This window comes from Chlamydotis macqueenii, chromosome 4 (assembly GCF_036417535.1).
Source record: "Chlamydotis macqueenii isolate bChlMac1 chromosome 4, bChlMac1.mat, whole genome shotgun sequence".
NCBI lineage: Eukaryota > Metazoa > Chordata > Aves > Otidiformes > Otididae > Chlamydotis > Chlamydotis macqueenii.
Window position 1 is genome coordinate 13050903 of NC_141559.1, and position 21855 is coordinate 13072757.

The 21855-nt window shown below is 42.7% G+C and overlaps 1 protein-coding gene across 4 annotated transcripts in view; it reads right to left on the minus strand.

The window, feature by feature from the left end:
- The window catches only part of ELF2 (E74 like ETS transcription factor 2), a 39119-nt gene extending 18003 nt beyond the window's left edge, over nt 1-21116 (minus strand). For 2 of the 4 annotated variants that reach the window (XM_086747561.1, XM_086747557.1), the window contains exons 1-3: nt 21038-21116; nt 13004-13200; nt 11868-12033 (exon numbers count right to left, since the gene is read on the minus strand). In XM_086747561.1, the coding sequence (XP_086603687.1) occupies nt 11868-12033; nt 13004-13075 (238 nt within the window). In that variant the 5' untranslated portion in view covers nt 13076-13200; nt 21038-21116. Of the gene's footprint in view, nt 1-2061; nt 2215-6729; nt 6831-11867; nt 12034-13003; nt 13201-21037 lie in introns of those variants that run through there. The other 2 variants (XM_086747560.1, XM_086747558.1) reach the window with 2 other exon arrangements.
- Nucleotides 21117-21855: the final 739 nt, after the last annotated feature.

Below are 21855 nucleotides of genomic sequence, written 5' to 3' on the forward strand. Positions count from 1 at the left end.
CAATCCCTTAGGACAAAGGGTTCTTCTCTTAAATCCACGTGATACCATCTACATACATAAATAAGTAAACAGATTAGGTATCCTGATAGTATGATGACGGGAATACTAGCCGTGCATAGGTATCTGTATCCCTTGCTGCAATGCAAATATAAAAAAAAAAAAAAAAAAAAAAAAAAAAAAAAAAAAAAAAAGAATTAAGTTGGCTGGGCTAAGGACACCAGAAACAGCAACACAAAGGTCATTTGTTATTTATCCAAGGGTTGGCTCACAAGCAATCTAGCTACAGTGACTTAAGAAGCTGTTGACACAATAATCAACTACGTAAACGTTCCCTATTCCTCTACAATCAAAAGTAAATAAAAAAAAAAAAAAACCAACTAACTGAAATCTGCAGTAGCAAACCCTGCAGAAATCTGAGATGTGTTCTCCAGGCAAGGTGAAGCTATCTTCACCATGGTACACAGGAGAGCGTGTAAGTGCTTATGACATGCTCCAGTTTTTCTGTTCTGCAGCAGAACAGCTCCCCGCTGCTTTGCTGTGGGGAGTTTTTCTGTGTGTCTGGGATTTGTCCCACTCCCTCAAAAAAACCCTGGATACCTTAATACGTTGGTAAACGACAGAGCATCTACCTTTAGCACAAGTTCATGCTGGTACAAACCTACTGCCATGTCAATGCAGAACCCGTATGAAGGTGTACTCCCAGTCAGGTCGTGTGCAGGCACTAAGCGCACAATTTGTAACCCACAGTACTGTATACACTGTACTGCTGTGCACGATTTCCAAGGATTGCTCTGAACAGCTGAGCTGCTCCACGTTGTAAAGACAAAAATAAAATCACAGTTAGTATGACTTCCATGGAGAACTGACGGTTCAACATTGTATTTGTGGTTTTGAGTGGTGTAACCTCACTCGCGTGTTGTCCAGGGACCACACTTAAAGATGAATCCCGGGATCACCGGAGCATCCTGTCGTCAGAGGCGGCAGATTTAACAAAACACCAAGAGAGGCCAAACAGTGCCCCGTTCTGAACGCACACCCGACAAGGTGCCAGAGCCCGGGTAAAGGGCCCTCGTTCCGGCAGCGGCCGGGCGGCTTCAAGACCCGACCCTGCGGAGGAGCGGCCACGAGGGCCCGCCGGCGCCCCTTCCCCGCCTCGGCCGGCAGCGCGGCCGCTGCTCCTGCAGCCCCTCCCGGCGGGGTCGGTGCGGGATGGCGTTCCTGCCCCGCCCCAGCCCGCCGGGAGGGGCGGCCACGTGCGGCCCGGCGGTGGCGGCGCCCCCACTTCCGTGTTTACACTCCGCTTCCCTCCAATTCCGTGCGCGCCCCGGCAGCGCCGCGGGGAGCCGCCACTCCACCGCCCGCCACGCGCCCATTGGCGGCCGCCGCGCCCCGCCCCGCCCCGCCGCCCTCCGGCCGCCAACGGCGGCGGCCCCCCATTGGCGCGCTGCGGCCGCCACGCCCCTCGCCCGCGGGGGGCCCCGGGGGAACGCGCCGCTTCCGCTACGCAGCGCCCGTGGGGGAGGGGGCGCCCCCCCCGTCCCCCGTCCCCGCCGCGACGTTCCCCCCCACCAATTCCATGCCGCACACGTGGGGCTGCGGCCTCCGCCCGCGGGCGCCTCCGCCGAGTTTAAAGGGGCACGGGGAGGGGGGGAGCAGACGGCGCGGGGGGGACACACGCACGGGTGCGCAGCGCCGGCCCGCGGCCCTGCGTGCGGTGCTCGGCCTGCCCGCTCAGACAGCGTGGCGGCGGGGAGGCGGGAGGACAACAACCTCGCACACTTCCTGGTTCTCGCCCCGGCCGCGCAAACCCCGCAAAACTCCTCCGCCCGCCCCGCCGCAACTTCCGCCGCGGTGGCGGGGCCGCCCGCACCGGGGGCAGGTGCCGCGGGCCGGCCGCACGCACGCCGGGCCGGCCGCTACCAAGGTGATCACTTCCTGATTGCCGCCCTCCATTGCTTCCCCGCCCGCCGCCCCGGCGCGGCGTGCGCCGCCGCTTCCCACCCACGCCACCCCGCGTCCCGCTCCCTGCTCCGGCGCTGCCGCCGGCGCGGCGCGGCTTACCGGCCCGGATGAGAAGGTCGAGCTGGTTCGTGGGCCCCTCATGCAGGGACGTCGCCATGTTTACGCTGCCGGGAGCGCCTTCACGTTGACCGGCGGGCTGGCGGGCGCGCGGCGGGCACGCGCGGGGCCCGGCGGCGGGGGCGCGCTCCCGCGGGGCAGGGCGGGCGGCGCGGGCACCGCCACGGCTCGGCGGCGGCAGCGGGAGCGCTTCCTGCAGGGCGGCGCGGCGCACGCGATCCTTCCGCCGCCGGCCTCAGACAGGAAGTGCCGCGCCGGCACTCGCCGCCGCCGCAGCACGGGGCCGCCCGCGGGCGGGGGAAGCCGTCGGGGCCCCGTCCCGGCCGCTCGCCCGCGCCCAGGGGTCGCGGGCAGCGCCTCCCCGCCCCGCCGCCGCCACCGGAGCCGGCCGCAGCCCTGAGCGGGGACCGCCGCCTTCCCCCCTCCATATCTCCCCGCTGCCCCCGGCCGCTCGCACCTACGCGCTCCGCACGCCGCAGCCAGGGCACCCCGCGGGCCAGTACAGCCCCGGTGCGGGGCTGGGCTTCTCTCGGGACAAGCCCGATGGTCCTCACCAAGACAACCGCTAACACACCAACAAGTTCTCTCCTTAGCAAATTCCCGGGCTTCTGACTCCAGTAACATTTTGCCAGAAAACTTCAGTCTCTAGAATCCAATGCACCTCGCCTCCTCGGGAACTTTGGACACCTTTTCCTGTGAGCAAGAGGCTCCATCCTTCCTCAAATCTATCCTTGGAGCAGATTTGCGGGGAAGAAAAAAAGGTGCATTGCTTTCTTAATTAAAAAAACAAACAAAGAAACAAACAACCCACCACAGGGTTGTGTCCTCTCCCATCTGAGGAACTTGCTTTAGTAACACCACAGCCTTCCCTGCCAGGCCCCCCAGCGCGCTGCAGCTGGACAGAAGCACCAGTCACAAGAACATGTTCTCCAGGCTTCCCCGTTGAGTCCCTGTACCGCTTATTCTCAGGGTAAAACTTCAGAGCCGTATGCCAAGAAAAGCAAGGTATGTCCCACACGGAGCTACGCACAGAGAGCAGCCATAGGAGTGCCTCCATCAACACACACACACCTCAGCAGGCCAATGCAGTCAGGCCATTATTAAAAGATCAAGCAACCACTTACTGCCCAAAGAGACTTTCCTGTACACAACAGCTTCACAGCTCCAATAGAAAAAGGTGATGGGCACCAGCTGCATCAATCTGACAAGAAGGGATCTCTTCCCTCCTCTCAAGTTTTAGTAGTCCTAGGATCTAGACCACAAGCAAGAATCTGGAAGCAATTTCCCCCAGCACAGAAATCACAAAATGGTATCCAGAATAAATCACCTCCAACTGGTAACTTCAGTACCTCAAACTCCTGACAGATCATACTCCCACTACAACTTTCAAGGCTTTTTAGGAATACAATCTGACGACCATATTCATATACATAAATGAAAATTAAGGCATTTTGAAGACTTCACTCAGCTGTTCCCGGCTGTAAGGAATTAAATTAGTTCACCATCTCATCAGATAACGAGCAAGACCTGCAAGCAAGATCATTCATTCTCACACTCAAGCCTTGATATCTACGGGCAGGTCTGTGCTAAAGTTTTGCCAGCCGAGCTCTTTCCAGCCAGAAGCATGGACAAAAAAGGCACTCTCTAGCCAGCTGTGACGGCAAAAAGCTCTCATGCAGATACAGCTTTGCCAACAGCAGAGTAATCCTGTCAGCTTATGTTATTCAGGCAGGTGGAACAGCAGTGTTAACAAGAATTCCCTCTGTCAGCATATTTCCACTAGAGGACTCTGCTGTATTCTCCAGCAGACATTTTTCCAGCAGAGACAAGCCCAAGGACAAGTAAAGGCATTGTAAGTAGGCACACACTTAAGTGTGCAATAAAACTTCATAGCCCTTCATTAAAACATCCTCAAATTGAAATGTAAACCTCATGTAGTGTAGTTTAGCAACACCGTAGGTTCAGTTTACGTACTGAGTACTGAAATAACTGTATACTCGTCACTTTGTCCTGTGTACCTACTGGTGTAACACTTTTCAAGCAGTTAGGTCTGCAGCAATAGAACACAGTTAAAAACAGTTTGTCAGTTTAGATCCAGATCAAAAGGTACACCGAGACACTAAATGCCTTTGAAGGTCCAGACCCGTGTCAACAGGAGTTCACACTTACGTACTTGGGAAAAGATGCATTCGTAGTTTGTGGCCTTACTGTTCGCTATGTAACTCAGCGAGGATTATTTACCAATTGCAACTTCCAGTCACAAACTGACGTGTGTGACTTATATCCAAGTTGTTCCCTCTACCCGCTATGGGCAGAATTAAGTTTTGCCTAAGATACATGGACTCCTTCAATAAGTTCATTCAAGTAACCTGAGTGTGTAATTTTTGACAAACACCATGTGTTCAGAATGAATACAAGAAGAGTATAAAACGTCAAGCTCTTGGTTTAATACCAGTTTTCTAAGTGGCATTTATTTACTACTGCAAGCACAGACTTAGCATAGTGTTTGCCAATTCACATGAAATGGACTTGAACAGCTGCACACATTATTCTGATTCTTCATTCTCTCTGATCGTACATAGAGAGGATCGCTAGATGCCCGAGGGATTCCAGTCAGTTGGAAAATGTCCAAGCACATGAACTTTTCAAGATTATAATGTAAGCAACTACAATAAATCTATGAAGTTATCAATTGGACCTGTACCCAACTTGTTTATACAAGTACAGTATTAAAGCATAACATTGTCCTAAAGGAGGAATGAGATTTTCCCCAAAGGTTCTGCAGTTCCATCTGTTTAAACTATATCATTTCCAGTATTTTATGCTGAACACTAATTGATTTGTCATGCTAATAAAACTTTACTATTTCAGGGAAAAAAGATGGTCAATATGGAAAAAAGTAAACATGCACTTCACTTTTTAATTTCTTTTAAAGCCTCCTTTCTAGGCAGAAGGCTAACAAAGACGGCTACAAAATCTACACAAAGAGTGTGGGTGGCCCAATGAGGCAAGAAATATTTTCTGTAACAGGATCACATGAAATTGCAGATTAACTTATGTTTCTTCAGCATGAAAAAAGTAGAAAAAAGTATATAAAAACAGATCCCTGAACAGCATCATTCTTAGTCAGAGAGAAATACATTTATTAGCCCACTATCGTTTTTTAAAAAAGAAAATAATTTCTGTTAAAGTGTACAGAGACTAAGCTTTATTGTAATTTTTTAAACCATAAGCTTGGCTGTCAAGATAGCCAGGTAGACCTACACGCTCCATCTACCAACTGCCAGGAAAAAAAAAAAAGCCAACAGGTTCTAATACACATGAAAGCTACCATTCAAAACTATGCTCATGACACACAGGAATGCACTTAAGTGCAAGCCTTAGTCTCGCAGTGTTCTTTCAGTATGAATGGAGCACTGAACACAACGAGGCAGAAATCTGAAATCTAAAAAGAACTGGACACCACAACTAGCCTGTTACTGTTATGTAAAAATATTATAATCCATCCAGCAGCTGCACAGCTCTTTTCATTAATTTCTCAGAAAAGGAAACACCAGCTAAAATGACAAAATCTAAGTTGCAGTTGAATTTTGTTTCTGAATTAAGAATTTTACTGAGAAGAGAGGGATGTGCACCCTTGGTGTAACTGCGTAAGTGCTTCAAGTTCACTTTTTTCCATTGTCATCAATATTTAACCAGCAAATATGCAATGGATTTCTTGGCAGACTGAGAACTCACACCAATGTAGCAGCAGCATGGTGTCAAAAATAAATTAGCTCACACTCAAAGGATAAATTCTTAAATGGTAGAGACGTTAATTCTTGCAGTGAGCAAGTACTGGATACAAAGTTTTATCTAGCTAATGGGCTTCATCTTAGCTCTTTGATGAAGGAGGTACCAACTTAGGCTGAGAGTTTAATCAAGGTGTTAGAAAGTCCAAACTCTTGTTTGTAGTCAGCATAGTCTTCTAAAGCAAAATGCTCTCCACTTTTAAAATTCTCACCAAGCTGTCAGTGTGAGGAAATGAAGTTCAATCAATAGGATACGTCAGCACTCCCAAAATCTACACCAGATGTTTGTGTTAACTCACAAATTAAATTAACTTTTTTGTAAGAGGCAGTTTAATCAAATAATATCTGGACAGAATGATCGATAACATAGTTTGGTTTATCCCTTACATACATATGCCATAATCAAAGGTGAGATTCTAAACAGACCTAATACTGAGCTCTTAGTATACGATATGTAACAACTGATGAAAACTTATCTGAGACAAACAAAAGAGTTCACAGGCTCAAATTCATGTAAGAAGTAAGAAGGAAAGAGTTTTAATCATAATGAGAGAAGACATATAGAGGCAGAAAGAAGAACAGGTAAACTAAAGACCTTACATAGATATACCAAGTGGTTCCCACAGTGGTAGTGGTAACAGTGTAAGCAGTAACTTGAAATTTGCTCTGTAAAATAAGATTTGCCTTAAAGTATACATTTTATTCATGCATTTGTTTAAATTATGGGAGGAGTTAAGCCTAAACTCACTGTTTATTCAACCTCCTCCCTCCTTAAGGATGGCTATCAATTTACATGATAGTTTCAACTGAACTTCCTCGTGAAAAAAAAAAAAAATTAAGATATTATAGACAAACATACCATCATTGTTGTCTTTGTAGCTCAATATTTTTCCATCAGATCGTAATCCTGGAGGGGCTCATTTTCAGATCCCTATTTTTTCAAGCAGATCTTCTACCTCCCTGTGGTAATAACATTTTTAGAATTAAAACAGACTTTCAACTTGCACCACAGGGAGGATTTCTGATGGAACATCAAATTTAAAAATGTGGTGACAGTTCACAAGCCGAATGATATCTCAACTTCTCGAAAGCAGTAGTTTTGTTTCCTCTTTGAAGTTGTGAGAAAAAAAAATATCCCACATTTGTACATGCCGCTTTGATGATTAATAAAAAAAATAAGGGGAAAAAGACTACTGATACGAGAAGTTAGATTCACTGACTCAATTAAATCAAGGTCTGTATTGGCAATATGATTTTGGTATACCTCTCATTGGCATCAAGCTTTACTGTACTTACAGAAACATTTGCTTAATAGCTGCCTACTGCTCCACAAGATTTGTAAACCGTAAAACAACCCTGGTTTTGCAAATTCATCATAATTGAGGTAACATGGAAGAAAAACAGTACTGGTGTGGGCATAAGATTGAGTTCAGAAAGTACTAATCAATTTTAATGGCAATGTTCTACATAACTTGGCATTTATAACAGCACCATCCTACTTAAATACTCATCTAATGCCTTATTTGACTAAAAGACTAGGCATCATCCATGTCTAAGATCTGCAGATCATGACTGTGGTACCTTCAGCACTACATATATGGTAAATCCAAAGATTAGATTACCCCATTAACACACCTACACGTCCATGTTATGGGTTCTGTGTCATGGCAGACAAAAAGAACTATAGCAACTGCTCATTTCAGACTGACTGCTTCTTCAAAGATAGCAGCTTCTGCTGTTACGTAAACTACAAAGGTTTTGCTGAATAAATCCTAAAATTACTTTAAGGACAGATAACTACTCAGGAAATGGAAGCCAACAAAATTTGGATATTATTAAAATAACTGTTAAGCAGGACATATTGTTTATGACACAAACACTTTCATTGTTGCAGTAAACAAACTTTTATGACTATAACTCAGTCCCCAGTAGTCTAAAGGTACCGCTTCTAAGAATGATATCATACACACAGGAAAATAAATTTAAGTACTATGTCAGTCTAAAGCCTGTACTTTCCCTTTCAAACATCACAAAAGGCACCCACTACTTCCACTGAGAATGTCATAAGGTCACCCGAAAAGATCAAAATTCCTACATTTTGTTCATCCTAGAAAACTCCTTTGTCAAGTTTTTTTTCTATTCCAACTGCAGACGAGCAGGTTTTTTTTCCAGAATAGGTCAAAAAAGGTAACTTGAACCATTAAGTCTTTCCTGTTTGTTTAAAGACTCTTAGGTTTTACTTTTATAGTTAATGGATTAATTTTATAGTTAAAGGATTAATTATAATTAATAATCCTTGATTAAAGAATGAAGATAGATTAGTGGGAAACAGGCTGAAAGGAGTCTGACAGGCAAAAAAACGCCATACTCCACTAGAATTAACTAAAAATTCATCAGTATTTATAGATATGGTTATTTATAATTATTATACAGCATATTTTATTTGAATTGTGGTTTCACAAATGCAAGAAGTTTTTTCATACAAAACAACATTACAGGTCCTGATTCTGCCCTCGGATCAATACTGACAGTCCTTGCAGTCCACACAGTCTCAAATCCAACCACAGAATAGCAAACCACAAACAAAATCTTTCAATGCACAGCACAAACCACCTCTTTACTGTCCTAAGTAAATTTTCCCACATCAGCTACCCCGTTACATTTATCACAAAGGGTACAGATCCCTATCTCTGAAGCTAGACTAATGCTACACTTTACTATATTTCACAGCTTTAGACTAACTGCAAAGTACCTGGAGGCTATCTTGGACCATCTATGTTGTAACATTGTAAAGCATGTAAATCAGTAGTCATTGGAGTTGCCAAGGGACTGTCACAAAAAAAAAAACCAAAAAAAAAAACCCCAAACCAACCCAACAAACCACCCACACACACAAAAAAACAGGCCCATGGCCAACAGTGCAGATACTGACAACTGGGCATGTATTATGTTATGTGGAAATGTATGATTTAAAATACTGCCAAGACTTCTTTAAGAGAGGTTGTTAGTATTTACCACGCTGTCCGTAGACTCTAGAACCACAAAAGGTATCAAGTCTACTCATTCTTAATGCAACAACTATACATTTATCAAATAATGTGAATTTTTGGTAGCACTTAATTCCTGACATTTATGAAGTAGAATCAATTGAAACTAACTTAGCAACAATGGATTTTTCCTCTAAGATGCAGAGAAATCGAACAGTTGCACCTATCTAAATTAGGATCATTAGCATAGTAAAAGTATGTACTTCAGAAAACTAGCATCTTAAAATGCTCTTTAAATAAACATTATTACACCTCATTAGCATCTACTATGGCACCTTTCACCACCTCTCCAACACCACACTGTTTCCTACTCACAGCTCAGTATCTCTTCCCTTCCTCTACAAAAATAAAAATTAAAAAACACGCTCAGATTCACACTCCTGCAACTCATTGCTAATAATGGCACATTACCAAAATTAATGTTTCCTGGGGCCTTTATACTTTCTTACCACCCCTTTTACCTTTCCATAACAGCAATGAATTCAGAAAGACTCTCAGCTGTACAAAAGAAGGTCAGCCAAGACACATCCCACAAAACTGCCTCCCTCAGAACAGTCTAAACCAAGCACTCCTCTCATCAACACGAGATACAAGCTCTGCGCACGAACCATCACTCGCTGTCATGTGTAATTACACTATGAAAACGGCAATGGATTAATGGTGCACATACAATACAAATAAGAATGAAAAGTTGAAGTATGGGAACGGGTGTGCAAAGGGAGACTACTTCTCTCCCCAAAGACCTTATGGAATCACAAATTATAATATTCATTAATAGTTTTTTAAATTTTAATTGAATTTCAATTTCTCCTCTACACTACTGTAAATTGGCTTTTTAGGGCACATTATCAAAACTATCAAACTAAAGTTTTAAATATTTGAACTGATTTTAATATTATGTTATTATACTAAATTTTTAAGGACATATTAATGTCAAAAGTTATTGTGATATTAAAAAACAAAACAAAACACCAAACTATCTGCTGTCAAAGACACACTCCTTAACATCTCCAGCTGCAAACTCATTAAATTATCATGTCAACTGCCCTATCAATTTTAAGACTGTACTTTCATATATCAAGACTTGGAAGCAGCCAAATGTCTCCTTCTCTGAACAGAGAGCTTTCCTAGAAAAGCTCTTTCCTACAAAAGAGCTATAAGTTTTTAATTGGCATTTCCATCAATTTATTGTGGCCGGAAGATGACACTTAAAAATAGAGTCCATTTGCAGTAGCTCTTTCTCCTAAAAGAACTGTTCTGTTAACCAGCAATCTACCAAAATCTTCACAAGAAATAGCATATTTAGTGTTTAAAAAACAACACTTCTGAATGCAAAAGCCTTCAAAGTATAAGCTCTTAAAGGTTTTCAAATACAAGTTTAATTTACAAAACTCAGCTTCGTTGAAAGAACACCCTCACTTCTCACTTACCTTAATCTCAAAAGTTTTATTACCATAGTAAAAAAAAAAAAAAAATTACATATTTCATATCTTTTCTTTACATTAATTTGCTGAACTTGCAATTAACATATTTAATTCAAAACATATCTGAGTAAACTGGAATTGTAAGTATTCTCCCAAAACCAGAACCACTAGTTCATGTGTATCTTATGAGGCTGATGCATGTAATTTCTGATGCCATGCTACAGGGGGCTAACATCCAGATTTAGAAATATGAGTGAGCAATTGCATTCACTGCTTAGGGAGAAATTTGAACTGAAACCTACCTCATCTGAACGCACATATATTTACTGGGCTGCAAAGCTAAGCAGCTGAGAGAAGTCTCTCTCAGTTTTGTTTTGCTTGCCTGACATCACAAATTCAAAGCACAACTCTAAATTAGGCAGCCCAAGGAAAAGAACGTACGCTACCCATGTTCTAGTCAAGTGGTCTCACCAGTTCAGTACGGCATGCCCAGGAGGACCTGTCCTCCCTTTAGTTGCAGTACTACCCCAGCACTCATCAGACCCTTGGCTGAGCCACCTCAGCACGCCAATCTAGCAGAAAGTTAACCCAACAAAGACACAGAACAGTTGGTGGCTTCCTTGCAAAATTAGCATACTGAAATGGCTAATAAACATTCAACAAGTATAAGAAGTAGCACAAGAAAGCAAGTGGGAGAAACAACATGAACTGCAGCACAGCAGCAGCAGCCTGGCAGTCAGATGTAATTAGGCTCCCATAGGAGCACAACTTTTGCTTGTTCAGAGAGTTTAAACAGACTTTGGTCCCCCTCAGAAAGTTTAAAGCTCTTGATTGTGTGCTTTGGAGAGAGGTGTATGGAAAGATACATGCTTATCACTAAATAGGTCGGCTGCTTTAATGCCAAAGCTCTACTCCTTTCTTCATTCATAACTCGTTATTTTACCACACAGCTGAGTTAATTTCAATCTATTAGGCTTTTTGCCCACGAAAGGACACTCCAACTCCGTTCACCCCAGCCACTAAACTAGCAGTAAAACCAGTCTTGGACCAAAAAGGCAGACAGCAAGTGACAGAGGATAGAGCCCATGGGAAAGGGGAAGAGGTGGAAGACATGGTAAACAGAGCTCTGCAGTCCACACTGCCAGCTGCCCTGCAGTTAGTTGTCTCAGGCACATTGTAAAACTAAATTCTAACCAGCTTCCTGACTCAGCTGATTTTTAAAAACTCCAATTTTAGTTGTCTAGCTAACTCCCTGCATAAATAGGTAACAAAGAAATAAATGAAGATTCATCTGCTCATGAGGTACACAGTGTTACAATGCAGCGCCCTGAACCTAAGGTGACGTTTTTACCTGCCAAGCCCCCATCCTGCCACCACTGAAGCTAAGTAAAACTAAGTTTAGAGGGAAGAGATGGGAACTCAGGTCAGGATCTCCATCCTGTGGGTAAACACAAAGTCATATTCCTCAGGGACTTCTAAAAGCACCAAAATCTCATAGAAAAAAAAAAAAATTAAAATAAGTCTACCTGTTTCCACAGTTTCAGTCTCAATTTCTTGTTCCTCTGCTACATCTTGCATCAGGTAAGTCTCATCATCATAAACCAAGACCTGAGCAGCGTAACCCTGCTCTAGTCTGGCACTAGGAACTGGCTCCACAATCACTGCTGGGAATTCAGAGACTGGCTCATTTTCCTATAAAAAGGGAAGAAAGAAAAAAAACCTCACACTCTAAATACTGCACTGTTGAACTCTACATCCATATTTTCCTCTTATGTTCTTACATATTTTATGGAATAATTATAGTAAAGATTTTTAAAGGAAATTTTATTTTAAAGCAAGATACTAAAAAAAAAAAAGATAGCTTATTGCCTGCCAAATGAACCTTCCTGAATCCCAAAGATACTTTCCTAGCTTTAAGCACTTAAAATTTAAAGCATCAGACAGCTTTAAGACATTGGAAAAGAGTAAGCTTTCTAATTAAGACATTCAGCTGTGGGAAGTGTTTCTTCTCCTTCTACTCCATGAACTGTAACCAAAGCTTTGCGTGTGCACTGCAACATACCTACATCTGACCTGTATCTTATGAACACTCATGTTTTGGATTAAGTATGTAAGCTATCACAAAAGAATTGGCTACTTCAAAGACCATATGCCTATCTCTACTTATTTAAGGATCAAAATACCTGTAACAGCATATTTAATCTGTTCAAGTGTTGCAGAAGTGGAATTCTGCCAGATTCCATTTACTACAAGCTAGAGGATAGTAGAATATATTTATTATTTGTTAATAAGAATGCAAAATAGGAGCAAATACATCACATTGGCTAACTTTGAAAAAGGTCCTTGTATTGTTCTGCTCACCTCATTCTATACCACAAGACACATCTGAGATCTTTACTTTAAAGAGGTGCTTAGTATAGAATATAATTTTGTAAACCCAGTCTACAGTTGTACTGCAGACTTCAAAACTGACTGCTTCCACTTCTCTGTGATAATAAAATGTTCTAATAAAAGATATTTGAAAAATGGGCTGCTCTCTTCCTCCTCACACAACAGTCTCTAATCCATTTCACTTGCTTTCACAGCAAGTTTACAGTGAATCTTTCTTTTCAAATTAAGATAAAAGTTGTAACGTTAAAGAAATGTTATTTATTTTTCTAACCTCTTCATTTTTTATTCCATTGCTGTCGAACTCCAGGCCAGGGCCTCCAGTATCAATCACTGCTGATGTCATGGTGCATCCCCTGAAGATGCTTTGAGAGTTGTTCTCTGTCTCGAAGATGGTAATGCTGACAGCCTGAGGTTATCAAAGGCTTAAACTCACAATCCACTTCTGTCGAAACAGCTAGGAAGAGGTGGCTGAAACACAAAATAATTTTAAGTTTTTTTCATAGTTTGTATTCAAAAGTCTTCCAACATTTATGAAAGCAATTGCATGCTACATCTCTACAACAAAAGAGGGCATCAGTGAACACAACAGATGTGACAAAATGTGCTGACTTTTGTAAAGCTAACACCGAGTACTGCCATAAAATACAAGTTTCACACTAACTTTTAATACTAAGATAATACAATTCCAGTCTGGTTATTTGCAATTTGTGAAACTTCACACGATTTTAAAACAAATAATATCCTTAGGTATTTTCCATGGGCCAAAATCATTAAATTTCTCACTAAGGTCAAATATCAAATATCAGTTTTTTGAGACATACATACATTTGAGTTAGTGTGGTTTTTCTAAGGTTACTGTTTTCCTATTAATGTAGGAGATTTTTTAAACTACATTTTCTTCTTTGTTCTACTAATTTCATAGTCATTTTATAAAGCTATAGTTTCATAAAGTTTCATAAAGCTTTCAAACATACTGTCTTTTTAAAGCAATGCATATATAATACATATCACACAAATACATAGCTAATTTCTAATCTACAGTTTTCTTTGAAATAAAAAGTATTGTAGCAGTTCCTCTTTTTTTCCTATAGAAGAAATTCTTATGAGTCCAAAAAAAAACAGTTTCACATCATAATGCTTTAATTTGGGTACACCATGGACTCATTGAACTTACAAAGATATATAACCTCCACCTTTGTGAATTTCTTTAAAACTAGATTAACAGCAGTGCTTTGTTTCTAAACAACTGTTATTTATTTACTCTGAATAAATATTATTACTCATATCCTGTCTTTGGAAGAGACAAATAATCTGTCTTCATAAACCTGGGGCTGTGAGGAGCTGTTTACTACTTCAAGATGCAAACTAAGAAGTTTGGCTTCTTAGTTGTACAAAAGAAAGCACATATTCCAGGTGAGACGTAAGAACCCAATCTGACATCAATTACCCTTGTGAGTAACTCCACTGAGATCAATGCTTTATAACACAAGTCAGAATTTAGCCCAACATTTTTAATAAAATCCATCCATTCAGAAAGCTAGCACAATCACCAAGGTCTGCAAGAAAACAGGATCTTCCAACATATACTGAAGGAAAAAAAATTATAATTAATACTCCAGTGAGGAAACTCAGTAAGCCTGCTTTTCAATAGCAGGCAGCCAGCTTAAACTAAATTAACCTTGCACATATAGGGCAAAGCTAGCTCAGATTCATGCACAGTAACTGAGCTTCCTATGGGCATGGAAACTTTTGTAAGCACAATAGCTTAGGTACACAAGCAAAAATTACTATTACTGACTTTCTCAACCACATGTCAACTAAGCAAGAAATAAAGTACTATGCAAAAAAATGTTTTAAAAGTTTCATTTATCCAGGTATTAAGGATTCTACAGCATGCCATAAAAATATGCACAGAAAGGCATCCTTTATGTTGCCATACCAATTTAGCACAAAAAGTCAGCAGCCACACAACAGATGTCAGGATACTACAAAAACACACCAAACAAACAAACAACAACAAAACAACACATAAAACAAAAAACCAAACAGAAACGCAACACAACAGAAGAAAGTATTCATATTTTTCACCCTTACATACAAAAAGGAGAATAAATTCCGATAGAAGCTTCCTAGGCAATTAATCATCGTGAAATAAAACTGAAGAACAGAAGATCATCTTAAATCACTGTCATAGTAGTAGCAGAATAAGCACAAGATATATTCCAAAAGAAAGGAAAAAAAATACCCAATTTAGAAAAAAAAAATATAAAGCATTTTTTGCTTCCATAGGCAGTCAAGCTTGACATCAAAAAGCATGATTCATACCTAAAAATATTTAATTCGTAAGAGCACAAAAAAAAACCCAACACAGTAATACTTTATTTTCCATTGTTTCATTTGTAAAGCTAGTAACACTTTTTGATTATCAGTATTTTCCTTGATGAAAAAGAAAGCAAAGACCTCCCTGTGCTCCCCAGACAAGATTCAAGCTGGAAGTCTTTAACAAGCATTATTGAAGCCACATACAGTTGTCATCCTACAGGCTTTCAGCACAAAAAGCCTACTCCTGACCTGCCTATCAATTATCACATTATTTCAAAAGTCTTTAAATTCAGAAATATGTAAAGTAGAAAAACAGCTGTTTATGAATACACTAAAATAATCTACCAGGAGGAAATTTTTTTTTTAATCACTTTCACTACAAAAAGAGTTTTTCCTCTTCCACAGTTTTCCATCTACATCCACACTAGAAATACTGCCAAGCAATTATGACCCAAAAGAGAAGCCCAAAGAATGGAAATTTTATTTTAATTTGGAAGCACAGCCTCCAACCAATTTCACAGATCAGCACTATTCCTGCAACACAGACTTGTATCTATGCAGGAACGTATAGCGCGTCATGTAGTACCTTTGCATAGCTTAAGCCTGTCACAAAGCTAATTTGTTTCTCGTGCAGCACATTAATGCAAACAAACAATCCTATACTAGACCACATGTACAGCATATTCATATTTTATGTACTATAATCCCATACAGGTGGCCAAACAGCTGCCAAATTGTAGCAACTGAAAACACTTAATACCGTGTACTAGATGAGATTATGCCAAAAAACTGCTATTTCTCTGTCTCCTAGGTTACCAGAAGTTTAGATGACTTTTGACCTGATTTACCTCTACATGAATTACCAATTACCTATAGAAGTAAAGACAGGGCAATGCAGAAACACAAATTATAATCCTCATTTTCCAGTTTCAGCAGAAATTCATAGTAAGACTCTTACAGGGGAAAATATACAGAACAAGTGAGATGCCAAATCTTAGCATTCATTAAAAGGATGTTATCTTCAGATTGATGGCACAGAACAGTCCAGGCAAGGAACAAATGAAAGACCCAGAGCCTTTATATAACAGGATTTGAACTTCATGCAAAGAGTCTTGCTATTCAGCAACCTTCTCAAAAACCTGACAGGATAGGGGGGAAAAAAGGCAAGCTCGCTGGTCAGCAAGTGGGAAGTTAAAACAGTTTCAGTTCAGTCTGGTTTAGAAGTTCCAAGCTAAAACAAATGCACAAACACACCCCACACACCTAAGTGTATGCTAGATTCCTGCAGACGCATCCCTTTTTTGAATGAACCAGCTAAGCATTTGCCCTCTTCCATTTCCCTAAGTAGTATGTCCTTGCGGAAGCCTTTTCACCCCTCCCTGGAATTTCAGTAGAATATTGAATCTATTTCCCATCTTCTCCCTAGCAAGTCTAATCTGACTTCTGTAAAAGGAAAAGACTGTTTAGCCACTTTCAGAAATCAGTTGCAAAATTCACATTTCCCAAGGCTAACTGAGACAAAAAGACCAAAAAACAATTAGAGTAAGATTCTTAAAGTAAGAGATTGTTCAGGTTTGTAAGAAACCAGGTTATCCCCGATGATACAATCAGTCAGCACAGAAGTCCATTAAAAGTATGATTATTTTTGAATTACAGAACAACATGTAGAAAGACCTTTTTTTTTTAAAAAAAAAAAAAAAAAAGGCAAAAACATAGACTTCAAATTTAATTCCTCTCTGGACAGGTGCTCACAACAAGGCAAAATATGGAATGACGTTGGGGGGGAAGGGGGAAGAAATCTAACATTTCCAAAAGAGATGACCAAATAATTTTATTACAGATCTGACAGCCACTGTTGTTCTTCCCGGTCATAGAAAAGGCAGAGAGAAACTAGTCCTGAAACATTTGGAATATCCCTTAAAGCAGGGAAAATAGCTTTGCTGCATCATCCATTATTTTTATAAGTATCTCATGGGAAAACAAAAAATAAGTCTAGGTGCTCCCACCCTCAAAAACAACAAAACCAAAAATCCAACTCTTGAAGCCACATTCTTTGCCTCAACAGCAAGAAGCTTCTAACTGTTTATAGTCACAAAATGCACAACAAAAGACTCAAGTTTTTGATAGTTTTCACTGGTCAAGAGCAAAGCCTGTATGTCTTCAGGGGCTACGGGGCACTTGTCATAAAGGCTGCAAAATACTGAACAGTTTTTTCACATATTTAATAGCACATTTATATGGCCTACATTATGTATCCAAATGCCTGCCTACAAGAAACCCAAACGGTCCTGTTATGTTTTCAGCAGCTCTCAGAGGAGCTTACAAACATTTCAAATCACAACTGTGATGAACACGTAGTCCCACAAATCCCAGAATCTTAAGTCGATCCCTCTGTGCATAACCACCTATCAAGTTAATAGCAAAGCAAACACACAGATTAGCAGAATTAAAAATAATAATTGAAAAACCAGTGTGGAAAGGATGGCAGAGCGTCACCTCTACTAGGCCAGACTCAAAGTGAAGTTATTTAAGACTGGCTTCAAAACAAAACTTTAAATATAAATCTGCAAATAGTTTTAGCACACTTCTGTTTAAATTATAAATTAAATTTATTAAATTAAAATTAAAAAAAAAAATCAATGCTTGGGAAAAAAAAAAAAAAAAGATATGCACACACTCGCACCCACACATGAAAACAAGACAAACACGCAGAAGACCGGGCAGCAGCGACCAGAGGCAGCTGCTCCCGCAGCACTCAGAAGAAACATAAGAGTACTTGGAACAATGTCCCCCTTTTATTCAGCTGGCATCTCAAACCCTGAGGAGAGATTTATGCGGATACCTACACAGATGCAACCACAAGATCAGGACTGCAGCCATCAGTAGCATCACACAGAACTTTTTTCAAAAAGCCCTTCCCTCGGTTTAATAAAAAAAAAAAGTTAAGGGAGTCAGCTTGAAAATGAAATCAGTTATACGTACAGAAATACATCGGCCAAGACCTCTGCAGAACCCCACTAACTGTAACAAGGCTTCCAAGCGGACAAAGGTGGTCTTTCATAGGCAGCACCTCAAATATACCCGTAAATGTCACTGTCACTCCAATACATATAAACTATAGCACACACCGTAATTTTTTTTTTTTTTTATGTTGACTGAACATTCTTTTTTAAGACATTCTCCCAGAGAATTTTTACAGCTCTGGCTAACTCATTCACACTGACATTTGTAGAAGAAATGGTGAATTAACTTTTTTTTTTTTTGAAACCCAGAACTAGTCTAAAAACTGAAAAATTAAGTTACTGCAAAACCTGAGAGCGAAAAAAAACCCCAAACTTGTAAATAGCTAAAGAATCAGGGAGTATGCTCAAAAAGAGAACACAAAGTATATCCTGCTATTCACAATGTCAAGGGGAACAAAACAGACAATCCATACAATTTATAGTACTTTATAAATTCCACCAATCACTACAAGCTATAGAAAAGGAAATCAAAATGAGGAATTGCCAAAGCAAATAGTCCTGGCCACATCATACTTCAGAAGTTTCCAAACAACAAGACAACAACTTTATTGCTGAACACATAGAAATTATTACGTTGGATCAACCCAATGATGTACCAAATCCAGTAAGAAACTAGAGGAACTCCTTCCATGCACATTTAATTTGATAATCTGACCATCCAAAGTTTGCTCTGAAACCTCAATAGCTAAAGCTGATGAGCCCCAAAACATGTAAGCTTCTAATCACTTAAAAACTATTAACGTTCTGCAAAAAGCTTTGTGGCTTCAGCAGGCTTCTTCTGGACCTTCCCGTATTTCATCCTATTAGCAGGTTCTCCTCCCACTGCTCTCTATTTAAAGATCCCCTAAAACCTTCTCTTCCCTCTGACAGAAGTCTCTAACACGTACCCCTACTTTGTGTCAGTACTTCTCCTTCCAGCGTGTCAATTGTTGGTCCCTACCATCCATCTCCACTCCCCCACAAGCCAGTGTAGGGAGCAATTATTCATCGTTTTACATAACAAGAGAGCAGAGACGATGAAATTCAACAGCGAGGATGCGGGTTTTAAAAAAAAAAAAAAAAGAAAAAAAAAAAAAGATAAACACACACCGCAAACACCACACACACAAAAGGAAGCAGTGTACACAAACCACGTAATCAATTTTCATAAGATAACTTAGTCTGTCAACCTCTAGCATATAAGATTTAAGTTAGGCAGCTTTATGGAGGTAAAGCCCCTGAATGGCTTACGTGACTACTAAACACAAAGATGCACATACAGTCCGAAGTTTAGGGACCTTCTGAACCAGGTATTACTGAAACTTGAGAGATGGAGGTCACTGAAGGTACCATACAAAATAACCATCCTCTTCCCACAACCTTTCCCAAAGCAACTGACCCTGTCCGCTACCAGAGATGGAGTGAGGGGAGAGTGAGGAAGAGGATCTTGGATCAGACCCATTAGATACACTTTTGTAGGCTTATATTTAATTCCTTTAAGATTATTAAAACAAAGTTAGTTTTGTGGCAACAGTCACTGACCCAGATCTCTCCTGCAGTACTCATATACTAGATGGCTTCACTACATCGCCCTCAAACAATGGTAGGGGGTTTTCAACATATCCTAATAACAGACATTTCTATAAAGTGATCTGAAAGTCTCACATTCTCTGAGCTTTCCCCAAATCACCAATGTTCACGCTTCTGCCTCATTTTAAAGTTATAGCACAAAACACACAAACATGCTACTTCTACATTCTCTAGGCCCCAGTAATATCTGAATTGCTTTGAATTTTTATTGTTAGAGTGTTCTTTTTACGAGTCTTGAGAATTCCCTAATTCCTATTCCTGTAGCCCTGGGCTCAACTTAATTTCATGCTGTTTGTCTCGACTAACTAGGAAGCTCTCAAAGTTTGATACATATGTACTCTAATCACAAAGCACCAAAAAGCTTTCCGATTAAAATGCCGCAAAGGTGAATAATTATCAGGACATGGAAGACAGACAGCTTGAAAGGATGACAAGAGATAAACTCAGTGGATGGAGAACACTCCTCACACATTGACTGATTTTTAAACTGACAGTTGGTAAGGTTTAGCCATCTCTGATAAAGAAGTTAAACGGTTAAAAAAAAAGTCAAGAAGAACATGACAGCGACTAGCTGTAAAGGAGGGGACAGGCAGAATGAAGAGCTAAATTATTTAAGCGGGGAAAAAAAAAAAAAAAAAAGAGACATGAGAGAACATATAAAAAAAGGTAACAGATAAACATGAATACCAGAACTAACCCAGTCAGCTGCTCCCAGAACCCCTCCTAAAGCAACGACCTCGTCCACTACCAGAGAGAGAGCAAGGGGCCGGTAAGGTACAATTAAAAACAACGCCAGACTCTGGTTATTTAGCCAGGGTGCCAGCAGAGCAGAATGCACAGCGATTTTAGGGAAGCGGGGAGGGTGAGGGGACGAAGCCGGGGCGGGAGGCTGCAGGCCCGGCGGGGTTACCCCACTACCAGCGCGGGCGGGGCGAGCACGCATGACAGCCAGTGACCGGCGCGCCCGGGCTGCCATCTTCTCCCGACGCCCTGTGTAAACAAGGCGCTGCCCCGGCCCGGCCCCGCAGGCCGCGGCCGCCCCGGGGCCGTGTTTAGGCTGACAGCCGCCGGCAAGGCCGGGCCCAGATCCCCGCGGGGCTGGGGTTGGGGGAACCAGGGAGGGAGGGGCGGCCCCGGCCCAACGGCCGCTCCGCCGCACCCAGCCCCACGCGAAACCGAAACTGTGGCTGGGGAGGGTGCCAGGGGAGCAACCCTCGGCCCCGCCAGCCCGGGACCGCCTGACACAGCTTAGCGGCCGCCCCCGGGACGGGTTGGTCCGGTCCCGGGGCCCCCTCGCAGAGCGGCCGCCCGCTCGCCCCTTCCCTCCCAGTGCCGGCTGTCAGCGCCCGGCCCGCCCGCTGCCGCGGCACGAATCGGCGCCGCGCCCTTACCGTGCCCGTACGCCCGGAGGCCGCGTCCGTCGCCCGGGCCAGGAGAAGAAGAAGGAGAAGAAGAAGGAGAAGAAGAAGGAGAAGAAGAAGGAGAAGAAGAAGGAGGAGGAGGAGGAGGACGAGGAAGAGCTTGCGACGGTGGGCGCCGCCCGGGCAAAGCCAGCGTCAAGGCCGCCCCGCGGCGGGAGGGGCGGGCGCAGCAGCGCAACCTGCCCCCCCCCGCCCCCCCCCCCCAACTCCGCGCCGCCGCCTGCTGCTCCTCCTCCTCTGCACATGCTCGCGCTGCCCGGCGCGCGGGGGCGCTGCGGGCATGCGCAGCCGCTCTGCGCCTGCGCAGGGGCCCGGCGGAGCCGTTGGCGGTGGCTGGGGCGCGAGGCTTCGCTGAGGGAGCGGCCGTTGGGCGCGGCGGGGAGGAGGAGGAAGGCGGTGGGGAGCCTTCCCCATGGCTTCTCGCCCTCCTTCCTTCCCCCGAGGGGCGGTTCGGGTCCTCGTCTTCGGAGCTGAGAGGAGTACAATGTACACGGCGCGGAGAGCGAGGCTGAAGGGAAAACCTGCGACGCACGGGTCTCGGTGACCCTCAGCCTGCCCTGGCAAGGGGTGAACGGCCGCCTGCTTTCAAAAATCCCTCGCAACGTTTGCATACCGCCCCAGAGGGTAGTTATTTTCTGCAGTTGATTTTGGTGCGTAAGAGAATGAGCGGTCAATACGTCTGAGCAGCTAGGAGCCTCAGGCATGCAGAATTGATTTCAGCCAGTGGCTTGCATTTCAAGTTTTCTTCAGTCACAGCCCTCTCTTTTAGAACACGTGGTTTTTGAAAT